Source organism: Protobothrops mucrosquamatus, unplaced genomic scaffold (assembly GCF_001527695.2).
Source record: "Protobothrops mucrosquamatus isolate PMUCROS unplaced genomic scaffold, P.Mucros_1.0 scaffold96, whole genome shotgun sequence".
NCBI classification, from domain to species: Eukaryota; Metazoa; Chordata; class Lepidosauria; order Squamata; family Viperidae; genus Protobothrops; species Protobothrops mucrosquamatus.
The window spans coordinates 178839-196363 of record NW_015386471.1 but is presented as its reverse complement, the minus strand read 5'-3'; the positions used below and the strand labels follow the sequence as shown (position 1 = coordinate 196363).

The following is a 17525-nucleotide window of genomic DNA, read 5'->3' as shown; positions in this document are numbered from 1 at the left end:
CTCCTCAGGGTGCCGTCGGCCAAGCAGTGTCGGCTGGCGACCCCCAGGGGGAGGGCCTTCTCTGTGGGTGCCCCTACCCTCTGGAATGAACTACCCCCCGAGATCCGGATAATTCCGGATCTCCTTACCTTCCGTCGCGCCCTCAAGACATGGCTCTTTCAGCAAGCGGACCTGACCTAGGGTGGATTTTATATTGGGTGTTAAGTATTCGGAAGACGCAACATTAAAATTCGGTTTAATTCGGTTTTAAGGGGGGGATTGTATATATGTTCTGGTTTTAAATATGTTGTGCGCCGCCCTGAGTCCCGTCGGGAGAAGGGCGGCATATAAATTAAATTAAATAAATAAATAAATAAATAAATAAATAAATAAATAGGAAGGATGGGATGTTATGCACATTTATGAGAAGTTGGAAATAACCAACAATGCTACCTTGGAGAAAACTGGATGTGTATGTATGAGAAAATGGATTGTAAGGACAAACATGAGCTAAATGAACTGAAGATCATGGACCACATTTTTGGATTGTGAGTTCAGCCTTATGAGGTAGTCAAGAACCATACCCAGATGAATAAATACTGCTTTTTATAAGGTTACATTAACAGAATCTTGCCAAATCTCAAAATAAATTTCTTCCCCGTTGGTGTTACAGTCTCTAGTTTCTGTAATGGCTAAAGAGTCTTTTTGAGATTATTTGCCATGCTTATATTTCTTCTGCAGGCTGTCTCTTATCTCACTGTTCCCCTGGTTATGGCTCTTTTCCCAATCTCTTAAGATCATTCCCATATTCTATTACATGCAGTTCCTTAGACTTCTGGTTCTGGTGAATTTCAATCTCCATGCTTAGGAATTGGGTTTGGGTTAGTTTGCAATTTCATGGTCTTTCAGCCCCATTATGACTGTGAAAGTAAGTGCAAAGGAAGGTTACTTTATTATAGTAGTTATAAAAACAGAGTCTTGCAAGCCTGGCTATGCTTTACACACCCACACCAATACTCATGGCAAACTAAAGAAGTATCAATCTGAGCTATTTCTTCCTCTTCTCAGATTGTTTTTGGGTTGAGTCATGTTTCTTCCCTCATCACTTTTGGGAGGATGTTCGTGAAGATCCTCTTCTTTAATTTCTACACAGACTTACTTGTAACCATGGGCCTGCGTTGGTAAATTCAACTATAACTTCCAAAGACAGGCAAGCACTGGATTTAGTTTCTATTTCAGAGTAAATGAGATGGGATCTACATATGGAGGACCTTGACATCTATCTGTCCTTTGCTATTGTCAGATCATTTTTGGTCAGGATGCATTCTAGGCAGCAAAGAAATGATGATGGTTTTCTGAAGGCATTCAGGCAATTTCCTGACAATTTGGTGGGTAGTTTCATCCTGTACTTGATCAAGCTCTTCTATAAAGAGACAACTGGAATATTGGATAAAATTATTCCTGTGAGGTTTCCTCCGTCACAGATCTTGAGCAACCCCATGCTTTGCAGGGGAGCTATAGGAGATAAAGAGAATGAAAAGCTGCCAAGACTGACATAAGATTTAAAATGCAGGTTTAAGCCTAGTAGTGATAAATGCAAAGTACTCCTCCACTCTTCCTGTGTCTCCAAATTTCCATTTGAAGCCATATTCAAAATTACTCCGATACTCCAGAGCAAGAATGAAAGGACAAGATATCTGCAAATCATTCAAATATTTCTGCAGCTTTCTCTACAGAAACCTGCACATATTATTCATTTGTGTCTTGATGCCATTTGGGTAGAATCAGGTAGGGTGAAGGAGACAAAGTCTTCCAGAATTACCTGGCATTGTTTTAGCTTCTAAATGCAACACATGGATAAAGTATTCTGCAATATGAATTCTGTCACCTAAGGTTTGGATACATGCCCCTTATGACTCCTTTGGGCAACCAGGCAGGACACATTTAGCTGGATTTAGGATAGGATTAACATTTCTCTGAAGAAAAGTGTGATGTCTCTGCTATGAAAAGGACAATGGTGTGCTCTCTCTTAAAAAGGCCATCTCTCAACTTCTGCATAGTCCCCTTATCTTGGAAACACTAAATGTGAAGAATATGCCATGCTGGTGACAATTAATTATACCATCAACTATAGTATAATTCTGGACCACCTGCATGGAGTGGAAAACCTTTTCAAAACAGCGTTTAAAACTAAGCTATTGTCATTGGGGTAACTTTTAATTATTTTAACCATGGTTTTTATGTAAAATGATGATGATTTTAGTGGGATGTTTTATGATAATGTTTTATTGTAAACAATCCAGACTCATCTTAATAAGTCATACAAAACTGTTATAAAACTATAATAAAACAACAACAGCTGCTAGAAACTAATATTGGTGATTCTAAAGAGAAAAGCCAACAAGAAATAAGTATTTTGATTAGAAAACGGGACAAAAAATTGTCATGCTAGAGACAACCACTAGTTTGTGTGTACATATGTTTCTCAAAAATAATCTGATTGCTGAAGTTAAATAATCCTAATGTCATAACCTGGTTTTAAAATTTGTGCACATCTTAGAATTAATCACATTTAAAAAGAAATAAAACAAATTTGTAATAATTATAATCAGTTACAGTATTAATCTTCATGGCTGCATGCAAGCTATCTCTAGAAAGCAGCATGGCTATAAATTTAAACTGATGAGGAAGAAGAGCTATTACCCCCATGTTCTGCTGTGAACCAACCACAATTATCTTACTGGCCACAGCAGGAAACAGAATGTTGGACTTGATAAGCCTATGGTCTGATAGGCCACACACCTTTAAAGTAATGGATATCTTGCAAAATATTCTTCCTTTGAAAGAGTATGATTATATAGAATTTACAGCATGGTTTGATATATGTGACTATGTTTAAAAATGGGAGGGAAGATTTGTTTCATTTGGGTCTGAGGTAGACACATTTAGTGCAAACATTTTAAAACAACCAGATTTCCCCAAATCTGCATTGGGAAAAATATATATTATATGAAACTGGATGAAGCACAAAAGCCTATTTTCAATTATCTCTTCCAGTCCAAGAAAAGTATCAGTCCAAATGACAAAAGTGTTAGTGTTGTAGCTCTCAAAAAATAACAAAAACCAATATGTCTTCTGAATCCTTGAGCTGATATATTTATGACCATGGGGTAATTCAGCCTGATATCACAGGAATAAAATAACTAAAGTTCAGAATGAGTGTCTGCAAACTACTCTGAAGCAGGATACCTGAGCGGAAACAGTTACCACAGTTTCTTCCTTTTTTCCAAATTTCAAGGTTGGCCAAGAGCACAAGCAAAGCAACACCCCCAAAGCATTTCCCGTACAAAGCATGAACTCAGGTTTATGAGCTTATTGGTTTTTACTTTCTATTTAATGCACATTTCTGTTCTTATTGATCGTACCATGTTACTTTTAAAAAACACTTGCACAGAAAATTCCATCGCATTCTATAGGCCAAAACATGCCATATTTCATCCACTACAGGGAAGTGACATAGAGCTGCTTCTTTCCTATATATGATTCAAAAAACATATAAATGCTGAAGATATACAATCTCCATTTCCTGGATTGTGAGGCCTTGTACTCACTTACCCATGCCCTGATCATGTTGTATTTGGACTACTCCAATGCACTCAACATGGAGCTACTCTTTAATACTTGGAAGCTGCAGGTGGCACAGAATGCAACTGTGCAGACAGTTCTAGGGCAGTGGTTCTCAACCTTTTTAATGCCGCGACCCCAACCGGTCGTAAGTCGAGGACTAAACCGGTCGTAAGTCGAGGACTAAACCGGTCGTAAGTCGAGGACTACCCAACCGGTCGTAAGTCGAGGACTTTCCCTGCCCGGGAGCACCATGCATCGTGGTTCCGCCCCCTGCGCCGGCCGAGGCATAGCTGGTAAGCGGCAGAGATGGAGCAGGCCGACCACCAGCTGGCCCAGCTCAAGGGAGGTAAGGCACCCGCCGGAAAAGGGGAAAAAATGGCGGACAAAAAAAATGGACAAAAAAAATGGTGGACAGCCTTGCTTGGCGACCCCCATGAAATGGTCGATCGACCCCAAATGGGGTCCCGACCCACAGGTTGAGAACCACTGTTCTAGGGGCATCTGGGATGGCCAGGTAACACCACTGCTGAACAAGCTTCATTGGTGGCCAGTTTGTTTCCAAGTTCAATTCAAGATGTTGGTTATCACCTTCATGGCAGAGGAACAGGCTACCTGAGGAACTGCTCACCTCAATGGGATTGGTCCACCTCACTCACTCACTCACTCCAGCAGAAGGGTCATGTTGCAGACCTGGTCAAGAAACTTTGCCTGCCTCCTGCACTTTGGAACATCATGCCACTGGAGGTGAGATCTGTCCCCACCCTCTTGGCTTTCTGAAAGAGGCTCAAAACCTGGCTGCACTGATTAGCTTGGGACCCTGATGGGAGCTGCCCACTCTGGAGATGACTAGTGGACTAAGAAAGAAGATCCCATTTCCATCCTGCTCATGAATGAGTGCCTAGTTTTACCCAGTTTCTGTAAATTTTAATGTTTCTAACATCTTAATGTTTTTAATGTTCTTGTTTTTATGGTGTTGTAAGCTGCCCAGAATCATTCGATAGTGAGATGGGTGGCACATACATTTAATAAACAAAAAAAGATCAAACATGGGCTCAGTAAGAACCTCAGAATCAATGCCCTAGATTCTGTTACTATCTATTAGTGATAACTGATAGAATTTGTTGTCTTAAGAAGAAATTCATTTTATTGGGACTGAGCCAGACGTCATATTTCCCCTCTCATTTCTCTTCCAATTTAGTGGAGAAAGCTAAATATTTCAACATTACTGGCCTTGAAGGTACCTAGGTTTCAAAGATGTCCCTGTTTAAACATAATATAAAACAGTCATTTTAGAATATGTCCAGTGGCTTGACTGCATACAGACAAGTTCTGATGAAAATACAAAACAAGAATGAACAGAAAATTATTTTTATTCTTTGCTGTTGTGAGAACATATTTCTGTAAAGAATGAATCAACAGCAAAATCAGTGAGATTATTTTACGGAAATAATTTGATGTTGCAATTTTCTATTTATGAATTTTTTATTGTTAATAATTATTTTATAAAAAAATTAAAAAAATTCACACAATATCTGAATAAATTCTGAATAAAATAAAATAAAATAAAATAATTATCCTTTTTATATATGTACTCAATTCCTCCATTGTTTAGGTATTCTTATTTCAAGTACTACTTCTCAAATAATAATAAATAATAAATTATTGAATGGGTTTAAGATGTATTAAGAGATTTTTCTGGACACCAATTGATGAGATTAAAATATATCCTTTCAGACAGGATAAATGCTCTAAAAGTGAATGTAATAATTTAACGGATCCTTTATATTTTGCATGTGTACATATCCAGAAAATATTTTTAAAAGCTCACACACTGTTTTGTACTTTTTTGTGGATTTCCTCAATTCCAAAGATAACTTTGAAAAAGATGCAATTGTCAATTATTTTCCCAATAATTGGGAATATAGGAATACTTCAAAAAATATATATATAAAGAAAAGGAATGAGTAAATCGTTGCGGAACAGAATACCAGTTCATTAAATATCTTTTTCAATGATCTGAAATAATTAAGTTCTGGGAGGTTGCAATTGCATATAGTATATACTGTTCAGAGTTGCATTGAGAGTGAGATGGATAGCCTCTAAATTTGTTAAATAAAATATATGGATTTGATTTTGAAATGAAGTTTAATACTTTCAGATGTAGACATTATTTTAATGATATACCTAAAACATGGAAACTGGCAGGTGGACAACAGAAATAGATTGTCTATGCCCTTACTACCAAGAAATGAGTTTTTCAAATTTATGGTCTCAGTTACAGACGTGAGGTTACATGTATCCTATGAACAACTTATAAACAGGTTCTCCAATGGACAACTACAATGAAATGTGGCTTTCTTTTATTAAAACTATTATGTAAAAATCACACACACACACACACACACACACACACACACACACGTGTGTGTGTATGTATGTATGCATGAGAAGCCCTTATATAAAGTTTATCTTGTAGTTGCATTGTTTTTCTTTATTCTTAAAATAAAAACATTTTAATCATTTTTGGGTGAATGTAAGGTAATTATTAAGTAAATTATGATTAGTTATATTTGATATTAAAACTATATACAGCATTAAAATATCAATAACAATTTGTTACTATAAGAGTAACAATATATGTTAAAGTATCATTCTATGCTATAAAAAGAATTAAAATAAAGTAGTGAAATGCTAATATAATATGCTAATATGCTTTCACATTAAGACTGTGAGTAGAAAACAAAGCATAATGAGATAGAAATACAACGATGCAATTATATAACTGAGGACTTGGGAAAAATCTACTTAATTCTTATTAGCAGTAAATTTCCAACATATTTACAAGCTTGTAAATATTGTATGTTAGAGTAAAATTATAATCAGAAAAAAGTACAAAGATATAATAACATTTAACAGCATATCTAGGCAGCTTTTTAAAGGGAATGGTGGGGATATTTTTGGATGTCTTCATAGTATGATGAAAAGAAAAGGACGGTTTGATGGTCACCTTGAAGGCACAGATATTCCAGGAAAGAAATCCTCATATATTGTATCTTCTGTCAAAGTTAACTACAGGAAAAATATTACCATACTGAAGACTTTTCTAATTTTAAGAACTTCTAGCTCTCTAACATAACCATGTAAGCCCCTACATACTTTTGACTATCAAGAAAACTCTATGGCCAAGAACCATCTTAGTCAAAGATTAAATATGTATAGTCAACTTTGTTTCCACTTTTTCCAATGGTTTCCATATATTGTTTCACCATGTGAAACTCATTAACACAGCCCCCCCCCCAACCTTTTGAGTACCAGGGACTGTAAAGAAAGATTTGTCCATGGACCGGAGGGGGTGTGATTTTATGTGCTGCCTACATACCATGGCTGGGGCTTTGCTTGTTTGCATGACCTGGTTGCTGGCATGCTGTGGACTGGTGCCAGTCCATGGACCATGGGTTGGGGACCCCTACATTAACATACATTTTGCCATAACCCAATAAAACTGTTTTCTATATTGATTAAATCTTACTAGAATTTGAAAATTAGGGGAACTCCGAACCCTACCCCCTTTAGGCTTATTGTCACCTCTGCTACTAATCAATAAACCAAAACATATTTCAGTGAAATATGTTGATCAGACTGAAAACATTTTCAACAACAACTATCATCTTTTGATTATAAACATTTTAGGAACATTGTTAATTCTCTAAGAATTTTGAACAACAATGTTAGTAATGTGTCTTCCTACTATTAGAGGTACGAACAGCATCTGACCTACTCAAATGGATGTCCATTTATATGCCAGCAGTGTTCCTTTGGTCTCTGAACAAAATTCATATTTTTAGCTTTTCTTATTTATTTACAAATAATCCTCCCTGCAAGACTGTCAAGGGCTTGTAGAATTCTTCTAAGACTTATAGGGGCTTTTACACTGTATTACTCCACCATCCGCATATAGAAGCATAGATATAAATTTCTCTACCAACTTCGGATAATAAAAGTCCCATTTAAGTAACACACTGTGTCATTTATGCAAAAATTAAACAAAAGCAGAGGTAACTTACAATCTTGTTTGATTGCCTTTCAAGTTGACATAGCATTTGATAGATAGCTTTGGGATGGTTACCTCTGACTTTCAAAGACATCATAAAAGGCTCAGACAGGACGTAATAGGTGATAATCCATTATGGTTGCTTTCAGTTTTCCCAATTTTATTCAAGAGATGGAATCAAAAGGCAATTTTAAAACTTATAAAAGCTGAGTATAAGAAGTCTCTGAAGTGACAGGTGTATTTCTCCATTAAATGTTAATATTGTTAATCCTTGGTTGGTAGCAGATCGTTTTCTCTAAATTCTACCTGCTCCTCTGCCAGGTTTTCTTGTTCTAACTAATGCTTTTGTAGCATGGAGCTAACTGTAATAAGCAAACAAATGTACAAGTTGTCCTAGATTTATAACCACAATTTAGCCCAAAATTTATGTTGCTAAGTTGGATAGTTAGGTGAGTTTTGCTCCATTTTATGACCTTTCTTGCCACAGTTGTTAAGTGAATCACTGCAGTCAAGTTATTAACACGGTTAAGTGAATCTGGCTTCCTCATTGACTTTGCTTATCAGAAGATCACATGACCCTGGGACACTGCAATCATCATAAATATGAGTCCGTTGCCAAGTAACCAAATTTCGACCACATGAACCTGGGGATGTTGCAATGGGCATAAGTGTAAGTCGTTTTTTTCAGTGTCATTGTAACTTGAAACAATCACTAAATAAACTTTGTTAAGTCGAGAACTACTCTTACAGTTTGCTGAATTATTCTACCTTTTTTAAAAAATGGGAATTATGACTGCTAGTCCCAGGCCCCTACTTTAAATCTTTTATCTATTAAGAAATTATCTAGATCTAGTTAATTTATCAGTATTTAGCTTTAGTATGTATTTTTCCTACTGTCTCCAAAATCTAGCTAATAATGGTCAGACTGTTTTATATCTCTGGAAAAACAAAAGGGTCACCTATTAGAGTAGTGAGATTTTCTTTTTTGAGTTTGACCTTGAATGTATTATTGATAACTTATCATCAATCATCAATCCCAGACAATCCTTTCCCTTTCCTCATTTAAATCCACTTCAAATAAGAGGAATTTTAGTGAAATCTGTCTTCAGTTTCAAAAGGTAACAACAACAACAACAAAAAGATAAAGAAGAAAGAAAAAAAAATTCTAATTAGGAAGCTGTTATAACCTGGCAATGCCAATTTCTCCCAAAGTCCTTATGGAAATTGGAAAGGCCAGGAGATCTCTACTCTCGGGGCAAAAATTATACATGCAACCAATAATTTCTATGGCAAATAATGGGTTTTAAAATTATTCTTTGGAGAAACTGCAGAAATGTTTGTGGGCATTATTCAAAAATATATTGTAAGTCGGTAAAATTCCTTTCTCGTTCACTCTTATTTTCTGATAAGATCCGAACAAAAAATAATCTCAGGCCAATTGATTAGGTCCACAAATGCAGGTCCAATTAAATTTATTTATTGCTACTCATGCCTATGCACAACAATATTCTCAACTAAGGTGTTATGGTTTTGGCTAATGAAATACTTCAAAGAACTTCCAGGCATTGATTTTCCTAAAAGTAATTTATTGTTACAAAATGTCGGCACAGGCATAACGGAAGGTTATGCTAAGATCTAAGTTCTCTTCCTCTGAGCAGTTAAATTATCAGCATGTTCCCTCCCTAAATTAGCTGTCATATATCACGTTATCCAATTAGTGTGAAGGTCAAAGGTTTCCTTCCTCTTTCTTTCCAGGGCTTTTCCCTCCACCCTCTTCTGCTGTGCATTAACCCCCAAAATACCAGACAGTTCTGCATATTGTCAAAGCAAGAATATACAATATTTGCAGCGTTGACATAAGGATTAGCAACTGCTAGGAGTTAAATAAGGGCCCATGGAATTCAGAGGAGGGGGAGTGACTTGTGGCTACATGGAGGTTCTAGGCTGATCTCTCTTTTGATTCTGCCTCCAGGTTCTGCCACTCCTTCCTCTACAATATCAGCCGGGGCAGGGGGAGAGAGAAGAGAAAATAATGATTATACAATGTTCTGGAAAGATTTGCAAAAGACCACATTGATAAGCCACAAGGCTATTGGAAGAATGTTCTGTGGACAGATGAGACCAAAATAGAACTTTGGGGCTCGAATGAAAAATGTTATGTTTAGCAAAAGGCAAATATTGCATTCCAGCATAAGAACCTTTTCCCATCTGTGAAACATGTTGGAGTTGAATGGCCTAGCAGATTTGCTAAATAAAATAAAAAAAAGTGATCCCACTTCCTCCTCTTACCTCCTCTCCAATAATGTCCTGAGTATACAGCAGCAGATGGCTTCTTAGAGTAATTTTTGCAAGCTCCCTAATAACCACCCCAACTACAGCCCACTCAGTATAGTAAATTGCATCATTCTATTGTAATACGACTTAATTACAATTTGCTACAAATATTTACAAAGACCAAACATAAATATCAACATGCACACAACATTTAACTTTCAAATAGAAATGATTACTTGATTCTCTTCCAAACAAGGTAAGAAGGGAAAACATTACAACCTTTAAAAATATATTCTGATGGTCTGAAGGAAAAAGGTGAAAATTAAGGTTGCAAATTAAAGAAAGCAGCAAAAGTCTGGTATTATTCCTGATTGCTTGTTGTACATAACTGGAGATTTGTCAACTGAGTTCAAAAAGCTGAGGTGACATCTGAAGAGTATTTTACTATAAATAGCAAGGGTTAATTGTCAGGAAACAATATGCCCAGGCTGTATGCAGCTGCAACTCTCTTCCATGATGATAGAAGTTGCATAATTTTAATTTTTCTATAAACCTCTCTTTTTTCACCCAAATAATTTTCAGTAAACAACTAATATCCTCTAGCTAAGCATAATCTGTTTGAACTGTTTTCTGCCATTAGAAATTACTAATGCCATTTCTATTAGTTGTGTTAACTTTAATTCAAGAGATATGTAGGTGTTATCTTTTTTTGGATTGAGAGCCCTTTCAAAAATAATTTGTCATCTGGAATTATAGTACTTTTCAGAATATCAAAATATGTGGATTGTTCAACCGCTGTAAACTTTTGAAATAAATAACTGAATCTTGGTCTTGGCTAACCCTAACCCTATCCAAGCTGAGATTTGACAAAAGCCAGAGGAGATCTTGGGAAAACTAGGGAGCAGGTAAGAAAGGTATATATCTGAACTCAGACTGTAGACAAAGAGTCCCGTTGGGAGTCCCGTTGGGAGAAGGGCGGGATATAAATCAAAATAAATAAATAAATAAAAATAAGAGAGTAAGAAAGGAAGAACAAAAGATAATTTAAAGAAAATCATAGCAATCATGGTAACACTCCAAACTTGTTTCAATTTAATAAGGGACAATGGAAAGGATTTGATCACACTAAATTGTTAACGTGAACATGTATTTAGAAGGACAACATGAAAAACGTATACAAGGTATTAACCCAGATGAGATTGTATTTCAAGAATTTGGTGAACTTGAAGATGAAATCACATGGGCTACAAAAGAACTAGCATACAGGGACTCCCTGACTTATAACCATTTGTTCAGCAAAGTTGTAACAGTACTGAACAATGACCTACGGCCAAAGTAATTACTGTGGCGGCACCCCCCAAATTCATGTTATTGCAATCTGGGTGTTTAGCAACCTGTTCTCACTTACAACCAGTTGCCAAACACCCCACAATCACATGATCACCATTTGCAACTTTCCCCACTGGCTTCCCAGAAATAAAATCAGTGGGGAAGCTGGCAGGAGAGGTCACAAGCCACTCATGCACATATTGCACCCCTTCTTTCCTTTGCTTGCGCTGCACCCTCCTTGCCTCCTTCACTCACACTGCACCCTCCTTCCCTGCCTTTCTCTTTAGAATGTCTTCCGGAGACTCTCCGGGGGTGCTTTTAGTAACTTTGGAGCTCTGTTTGGAAGCTGCTGGCTGATTGTGAGGCTTTCTCGTTCCTCCCAGAGCTGCAACGAAGCACAAAGGGGACATGGTGAATGTGAGTGTACGAAGGGAGGAGGCGGCCATGGTCCATGTCAGCAAAAGAGGGAAGGAGGGCACAGGGCAAGCCAGCAAAGGAGAGAGCAGTGCTGTTGAGCTTCCTGGTGTTTGGCATTTCCTGCTTTGCACCCCACTATGAAGACTTTCTATGCATTTGGTATTTCCCTGGATGCAGCGCCTTTTGCCGAGTTGTGGAGGCTTCCTACATGCTTGGCGCTTTATCAGGGGCGGCTGCTTCACTTGTGGAAGTTTCCTGTGCTTTTGGGGCTTCCTGGGGCATGCTGCTGGGGGTGGTTGAGGCTTTCAGGAGCTGGTACAGCTTCTTTCGCTGCCCTCCCTGCATTTGCACCATACTGCAGCACTCCCCCAACTCATTCATGGCCTGTGCTGACCTCCCAGGGCCTTTCCCAACCCCCTGAAGCAGCCCATGCTCCTTATCTGGGATTCTTGCCAATTATCGAACCACAATTCTTGTTTAACAATGGCAGCAAGGAGTGTTGGGATTGCGGTTGCTAAGCGATGTGATCATGTGACATCTCACTTTACAACCACCTCATTTAGCAACTTAAATTCCGGTTTCAATTGCAGTTGCACACTGAGAACTAACTGTATAGGAAAGCTCCAGGGCTGATCAAATCTCCATAAAGCTCTTATGGAGTGTGAAAAATTATGACAGCCCTTTGCAAACCAATGTAAAAAAAAAAGCAACAGGGACCCAGGACTGGAAAATATCTACTTACACCTAACCCATAAAAATCCAGATTTAAAATAATGTTTTAATTAAAGTAGTCCTAACACCACTTGCCAGCAAGAAAATGTTGAAAACCCTAAAGGGTTACAGTCCTATATGGAAAGAGAAAAATGGCAATCGTATGAGAAGTATTCAGGACAAACACTGGAGAACAAGTGTTTGTTTAATATTAGGTGGATGACAGAAACAGCAAGAAAAAATCAAAAAGAACTCAACTTCTGTTTTATAGACTACTCCAAAGCTTTTGATTGTGTTGATCATTTGAGACATTAGAAGGATATCGAAGCAATGGGTATACCCAAGCATTTATTTATTTATTTTACATATATATGTATTTATTTTATTTGTGTGTGTGTATTATACACACACAACTTTATTACACACACACACACACACACACACACAACTAAGAAACCACAATGTTACCTACAGCTTACATACTTGCAGCAGATGCCAGGATACCATTATCTATGTTTAGAGTTTGTATCACGATATTACTGCCCACTGTTATTTCAATGCAATAAAAATTTTAATGTAAAAACGTATGAATCCCGATTATTCTGACAGTCATGTTTTGAAAAGACATGCTTCCCCTATTAGTTATTTTGTGTACATTCCTGAAATATCTCAAAATCTGAAATATGTCAGTTACCAACAGATGGTTTTTTTATCCTTAAATAAGAGCATTGGTGCTTCCTATTAATAAACAACTTTAATGCCATCTAATGCTAGCATATAAGAGAGGCAGTTTTGGGTAGTGCTTAAGGCACCAGGCGAGAAACCATGAGTTCTCATTCTGCCTTAGACATGAAGCCAACTGGGTGACCTCAGCCCAGTCACACTCTCTCAGTCTTAGGAAGCAGGCAATGGCAAAATACTTTTGAAATCTTGACAAGAAAATTACAGGCGCTTGTCCAGGCAGTCGCCAGGAGTCATCCCTGACTTGAAAGCATCCCCCCCCCAAAAAAAGCACACAATCCTAACATATAGACTGAAACAGGTATCCCTATGCGGATCATTGACCAATCCAAGATTATCTACTTATTATAATTATGCCATCCCAGAATACCTTCTCTCCTAATTTTATTATATTCTAGTTTCAGTTCATTTGCACATTAGTACCACTCTCAGCAAAAAGTCCCAGAATAACTTAAAAACTAAAAGAAATTCTAATACTAGCTATCAAATTTAGGATAAATAGTAGCACCAAAGAAAATGAAAACATACCTTGATGTATAATTAAGGAAATTAATTAAAAATTAATTAAGAAAAACACTAAGATTTCAATACATTAATTCTATAGTTGCTAGATGCTCAAGCAAGAGATTATCTGAATAACTGAAAAGGCTGGGCACTTGCCCTTTTAATATTATTTGCAAAACTTATATAATTATTCAAGGGCATAGCATAATAACGCATTACATTTTTATCGCACATTTAGTATACTCTTATATGTGGCAGAGTAGAACAGAAATACTGCAGTAAAAAGGATAAAAGACTAACAGGTGGAGAGGGTGAAGGAAAATAGGTAAATTTCAGTATTAATTTTCTGTAATACAGGCAGTTCTTGATTTATAACTGCAACTGAGCCCAAAATTTCTGTTGTTAAGTGAGACAATTGTTAAGTGAATTTTATCCCATTTTATGACCTTTCTTGCCACAGTTGTTAAGTGAATCACTGCAGTTGTTAAATTAATGGCAGGGTTGTTAAATGAATTTGGCTTCCCATTGACTTTGTTTGTCAGAGGGTTTTAAAAGGTGATCACATGACACTGGGACACTGCAACTGTCATAAATATTACCAAGCATCTAACTTTTGATCACGTGATGCTGCAACGGTCTTAAGTGGGAAAAACAGTCATAAGTCACTTTTTTCACTGCCATTCTAATTTCAAATGGTCACTAAATAAACTGTTATAAATCAAGGACTACTTGTACATTGTAGCTAAATAACAATTGTAGGTGAGGTTGTGGATTCAAGAAGTAGATTGTTGCAGAAACTTCCATTTGTTATCCTGCCTTAAAAATACAGAATGAAAGATTTTTCCAATTTATTTATTTATACACACACACATCACACAAGTTTAGTTCAGGCATTTATTGCTGGCTTTGTTTTTTTTTAAGTTTAGTGTATCATTATTCAAATTGCATCATGAACATTCTTTCTGCTATACATTTTAATCTATTCTGCAAGATGGATATATTTTGATATTCAAATAACAATGATCCTTTAAAATGCATCACTTACCAGTAACTACTATGCTGCTCATATTAGAGTTCGGGCTATTGAGTACACTGCCTGAAAGAAGTTCGTCAGATCCTCTCTAAGAAAGAAAGAAACAATAAACAGTTTGCCATCTAAAAATACAAAATTGGTATTAACAATGTCAAAATGACATTAAGTGAAAATCTAGAGGCAGGAAACTATTTAAAGAATTATCAATTTTTTCACTAAACTTTCAGGTGTCCTTTCAAAAGATATTAACTTATTTACATCTATTTTTTATTCAGTTATGATAGTCTCTTCAGGTGAGACTAAAACAAAAGTTACTTGTCCAAAACCCCATGAAAATAGCAGATAAGAGATCTAAATTATAAAAATCCAATTAGAAAAATGAGAGGCAATTAAATTATTGGGTGGTATTTCCAAAAGCAATGAGAGCCTTGAAGCTGTAGATATGCAGTTTTTTTAAAGTTTGTAAATTCTTTTGAATTTTCAATATTTTTTAATATTTCTGAATAAATATGTCTTAAAAGGTAATCTGTTCTTCACACTAGTCCTAAAATTAGATAGAAAGAACCAAATTAAACAAATGAGCCAAAAGCAAATGAGGCCAAAACATTCTTATTCACTGATTTATTGAGGAAAATGATGAAAATGACTTTCTTCTGCTTTAATCATTCTTTGGTTGTATGTCATGTGTTTTCGGTTGTTGTCTTGTTGAATGACCCAGTTTCTCTTGAGTGTCAGTTCAGACAGATGCCCTGAGACTTTCCTGCAGAATTTGCTGATGCAATTCAGAATTCATAATTCTATCAATGAGGGCAAGCTGTCCAGGTCCAAAAGGAGGCAGAGAAGGCCCCAAAGCATGATAATGCCACCATGTTTCACAGATGGGATAAGATCCTTATTTTATTTATTATTTAAATTTATATACCGCCCTATCTCCCTTACGGGACTCAGGGCGGTGAACAGGCAATAATAAAAATCACAGTAAGTATTACATAAAAGCCTGCTCTAAAATATGAAACCCCTAACAAAACCCAATCAAAACTACGCCAGGCCAGCCGCATGGAATAGATGAGTTTTCAGGGCTCGGCGGAAGAGGCGCAGGTCCGCAATTGTACGTAGGTCGGGGGGGCAGGTCATTCCAGAGGGCAGGAGCTGCCACAGAGAAGGCTCTCCCCTTGGGGGTCGCCAGCCGGCATTGGCTGGCCGACGGTACCCTAAGGAGGCCCTCTCTGTGGGAGCGGACTGGTCGAAGGGAGATATTTGGTAGGAGGCAGTCTTGCAAATACCTAGGTCCATTGCCATGGAGCGCTTTAAAAGTTGTTACTAACACCTTGAAGCGCACCCGGAAGGCCACCGGCAGCCAGTGCAGCTCGCGCAGGAGAGGTGTTACATGGGAGCATCTAGAGGCCCCCCAAATCCCCCGCGCAGCCGCATTCTGAACTAGCTGGAATGCAGTGCTTGCCTTTCGCCAAACTGAAAAATTCAAGCCCAAGAGTTCTATTTTGGTCTCATCCGTCCACAGAACATTCTTCCAATCGCTTTCGGGCTTATCCAAGTAGTCTTTCATAAACTGTAGATGGGCAGCAATGTTCCATTTGGATACTGGTGGAGCTCAAACTCTTTTGGAGTTTTGTAACCTTTTGTTAGTTTTGTAAACTTTTCTAAACTGGTGAGCATTAATAACTGTTTTTTTGTAGTTCACAGATATCTCCTCTATTTGAGTCATGCCACACTTCCAAATACCTATGTTGTGAACATCAGACTGAGGTGTGGTGGTGCAGTGGTTAGAATGCAGCATTGCAGACAAACTCCGCCCACAGCCAGGAGCTTAATCCTGAGCAGCTCAAAATTGACCCAGCCTTCCAAAGTTGGTAAAATGAGGACCCAGATAGTTGGGGGCAACATGCTGGCATTGGTAAAATGCTCAGTAAGTATTATAAATCACTATGGAACGGTATATACTATAGGTCTAAATGCTATTGCTATTGATAGTGATCACCTACAATTCTGTTCAAGACAGGACCTCCCATACTCATACCCAATTATAATCCCATTTATTGAAACCTATGACTCTAATTTCTCCTTCAAAAGAAGTTTAAGTAATTCTAGAGTTTCACAGGTCTTTGCTTCACACAAATATGTAGTTTTGGATCATTTTCCTCAGTAAGTAAATAAACAAGTATAATGTTTCTGATTCATTTTTTTAATTGGGTTCTCTTTATCTAGTTTTAGGGCTTGTATGGAGAACTGCTCAGATTTTAGATCATATTTATGCAAAAATATTGAAGGGTTCACAAACTTTTAAGCACTACCGTATCTTCATCCTCCTTTGATTTTCTTGGCATAGGAAAATGAGGGAAGTTTTGAAAACTACCATTTTGCAGAGATTTTGAAAGAGTCCAGAACTGAGGACAGATTTAACCCATAGATCTGAGATTCCACATTTCTAATTTAAAACTGCGAAAATCAAGAAAAAAGTCTATTAGTTAAGGAACCAGATAGAAAATAGGAGCTATGAATTCAAGTCCTGCCTTAGGCCGTGAAAGCCAGCTGGATAACTATGGGCCAGTCACTGCCTCTCAGCCCAAGCCACCTCACAGTGTTTTTGTAGGGAAAATAGTAGGCAGAGGGTGTGTTGGATATGTTCGCTGCCTTGAGTTATTTGTAAAAATAATAAAGGCAGGGTACAGATAAATAAATAAGTCTCCAAAAGCAAATGAAGACCAAGTGAAGAACTGGTTATACAAACTGATTAGGAAGTTAGAACAGCTTCCTTTCCAGAAATGACTACAGCATTTTAATATTTTGATCTCGGAGCTAAAGTAAAGAAGGAAGACATCACACTGGGATATAAAATCATAC

At 37.2% G+C, this 17525-nt stretch overlaps 1 protein-coding gene across 1 annotated transcript in view; it reads right to left on the bottom strand.

Annotated features, from left to right (window-relative positions):
- PTBP2 (polypyrimidine tract binding protein 2) overlaps positions 1-17525 on the bottom strand; it is a gene marked incomplete in the record, with an annotated part of 70157 nt that overhangs the window by 39817 nt on the left and 12815 nt on the right. Inside the window, 1 exon segment of the mRNA XM_015812568.1 lies at positions 14679-14754. Within this exon segment, the coding sequence (XP_015668054.1) occupies positions 14679-14754 (76 nt within the window).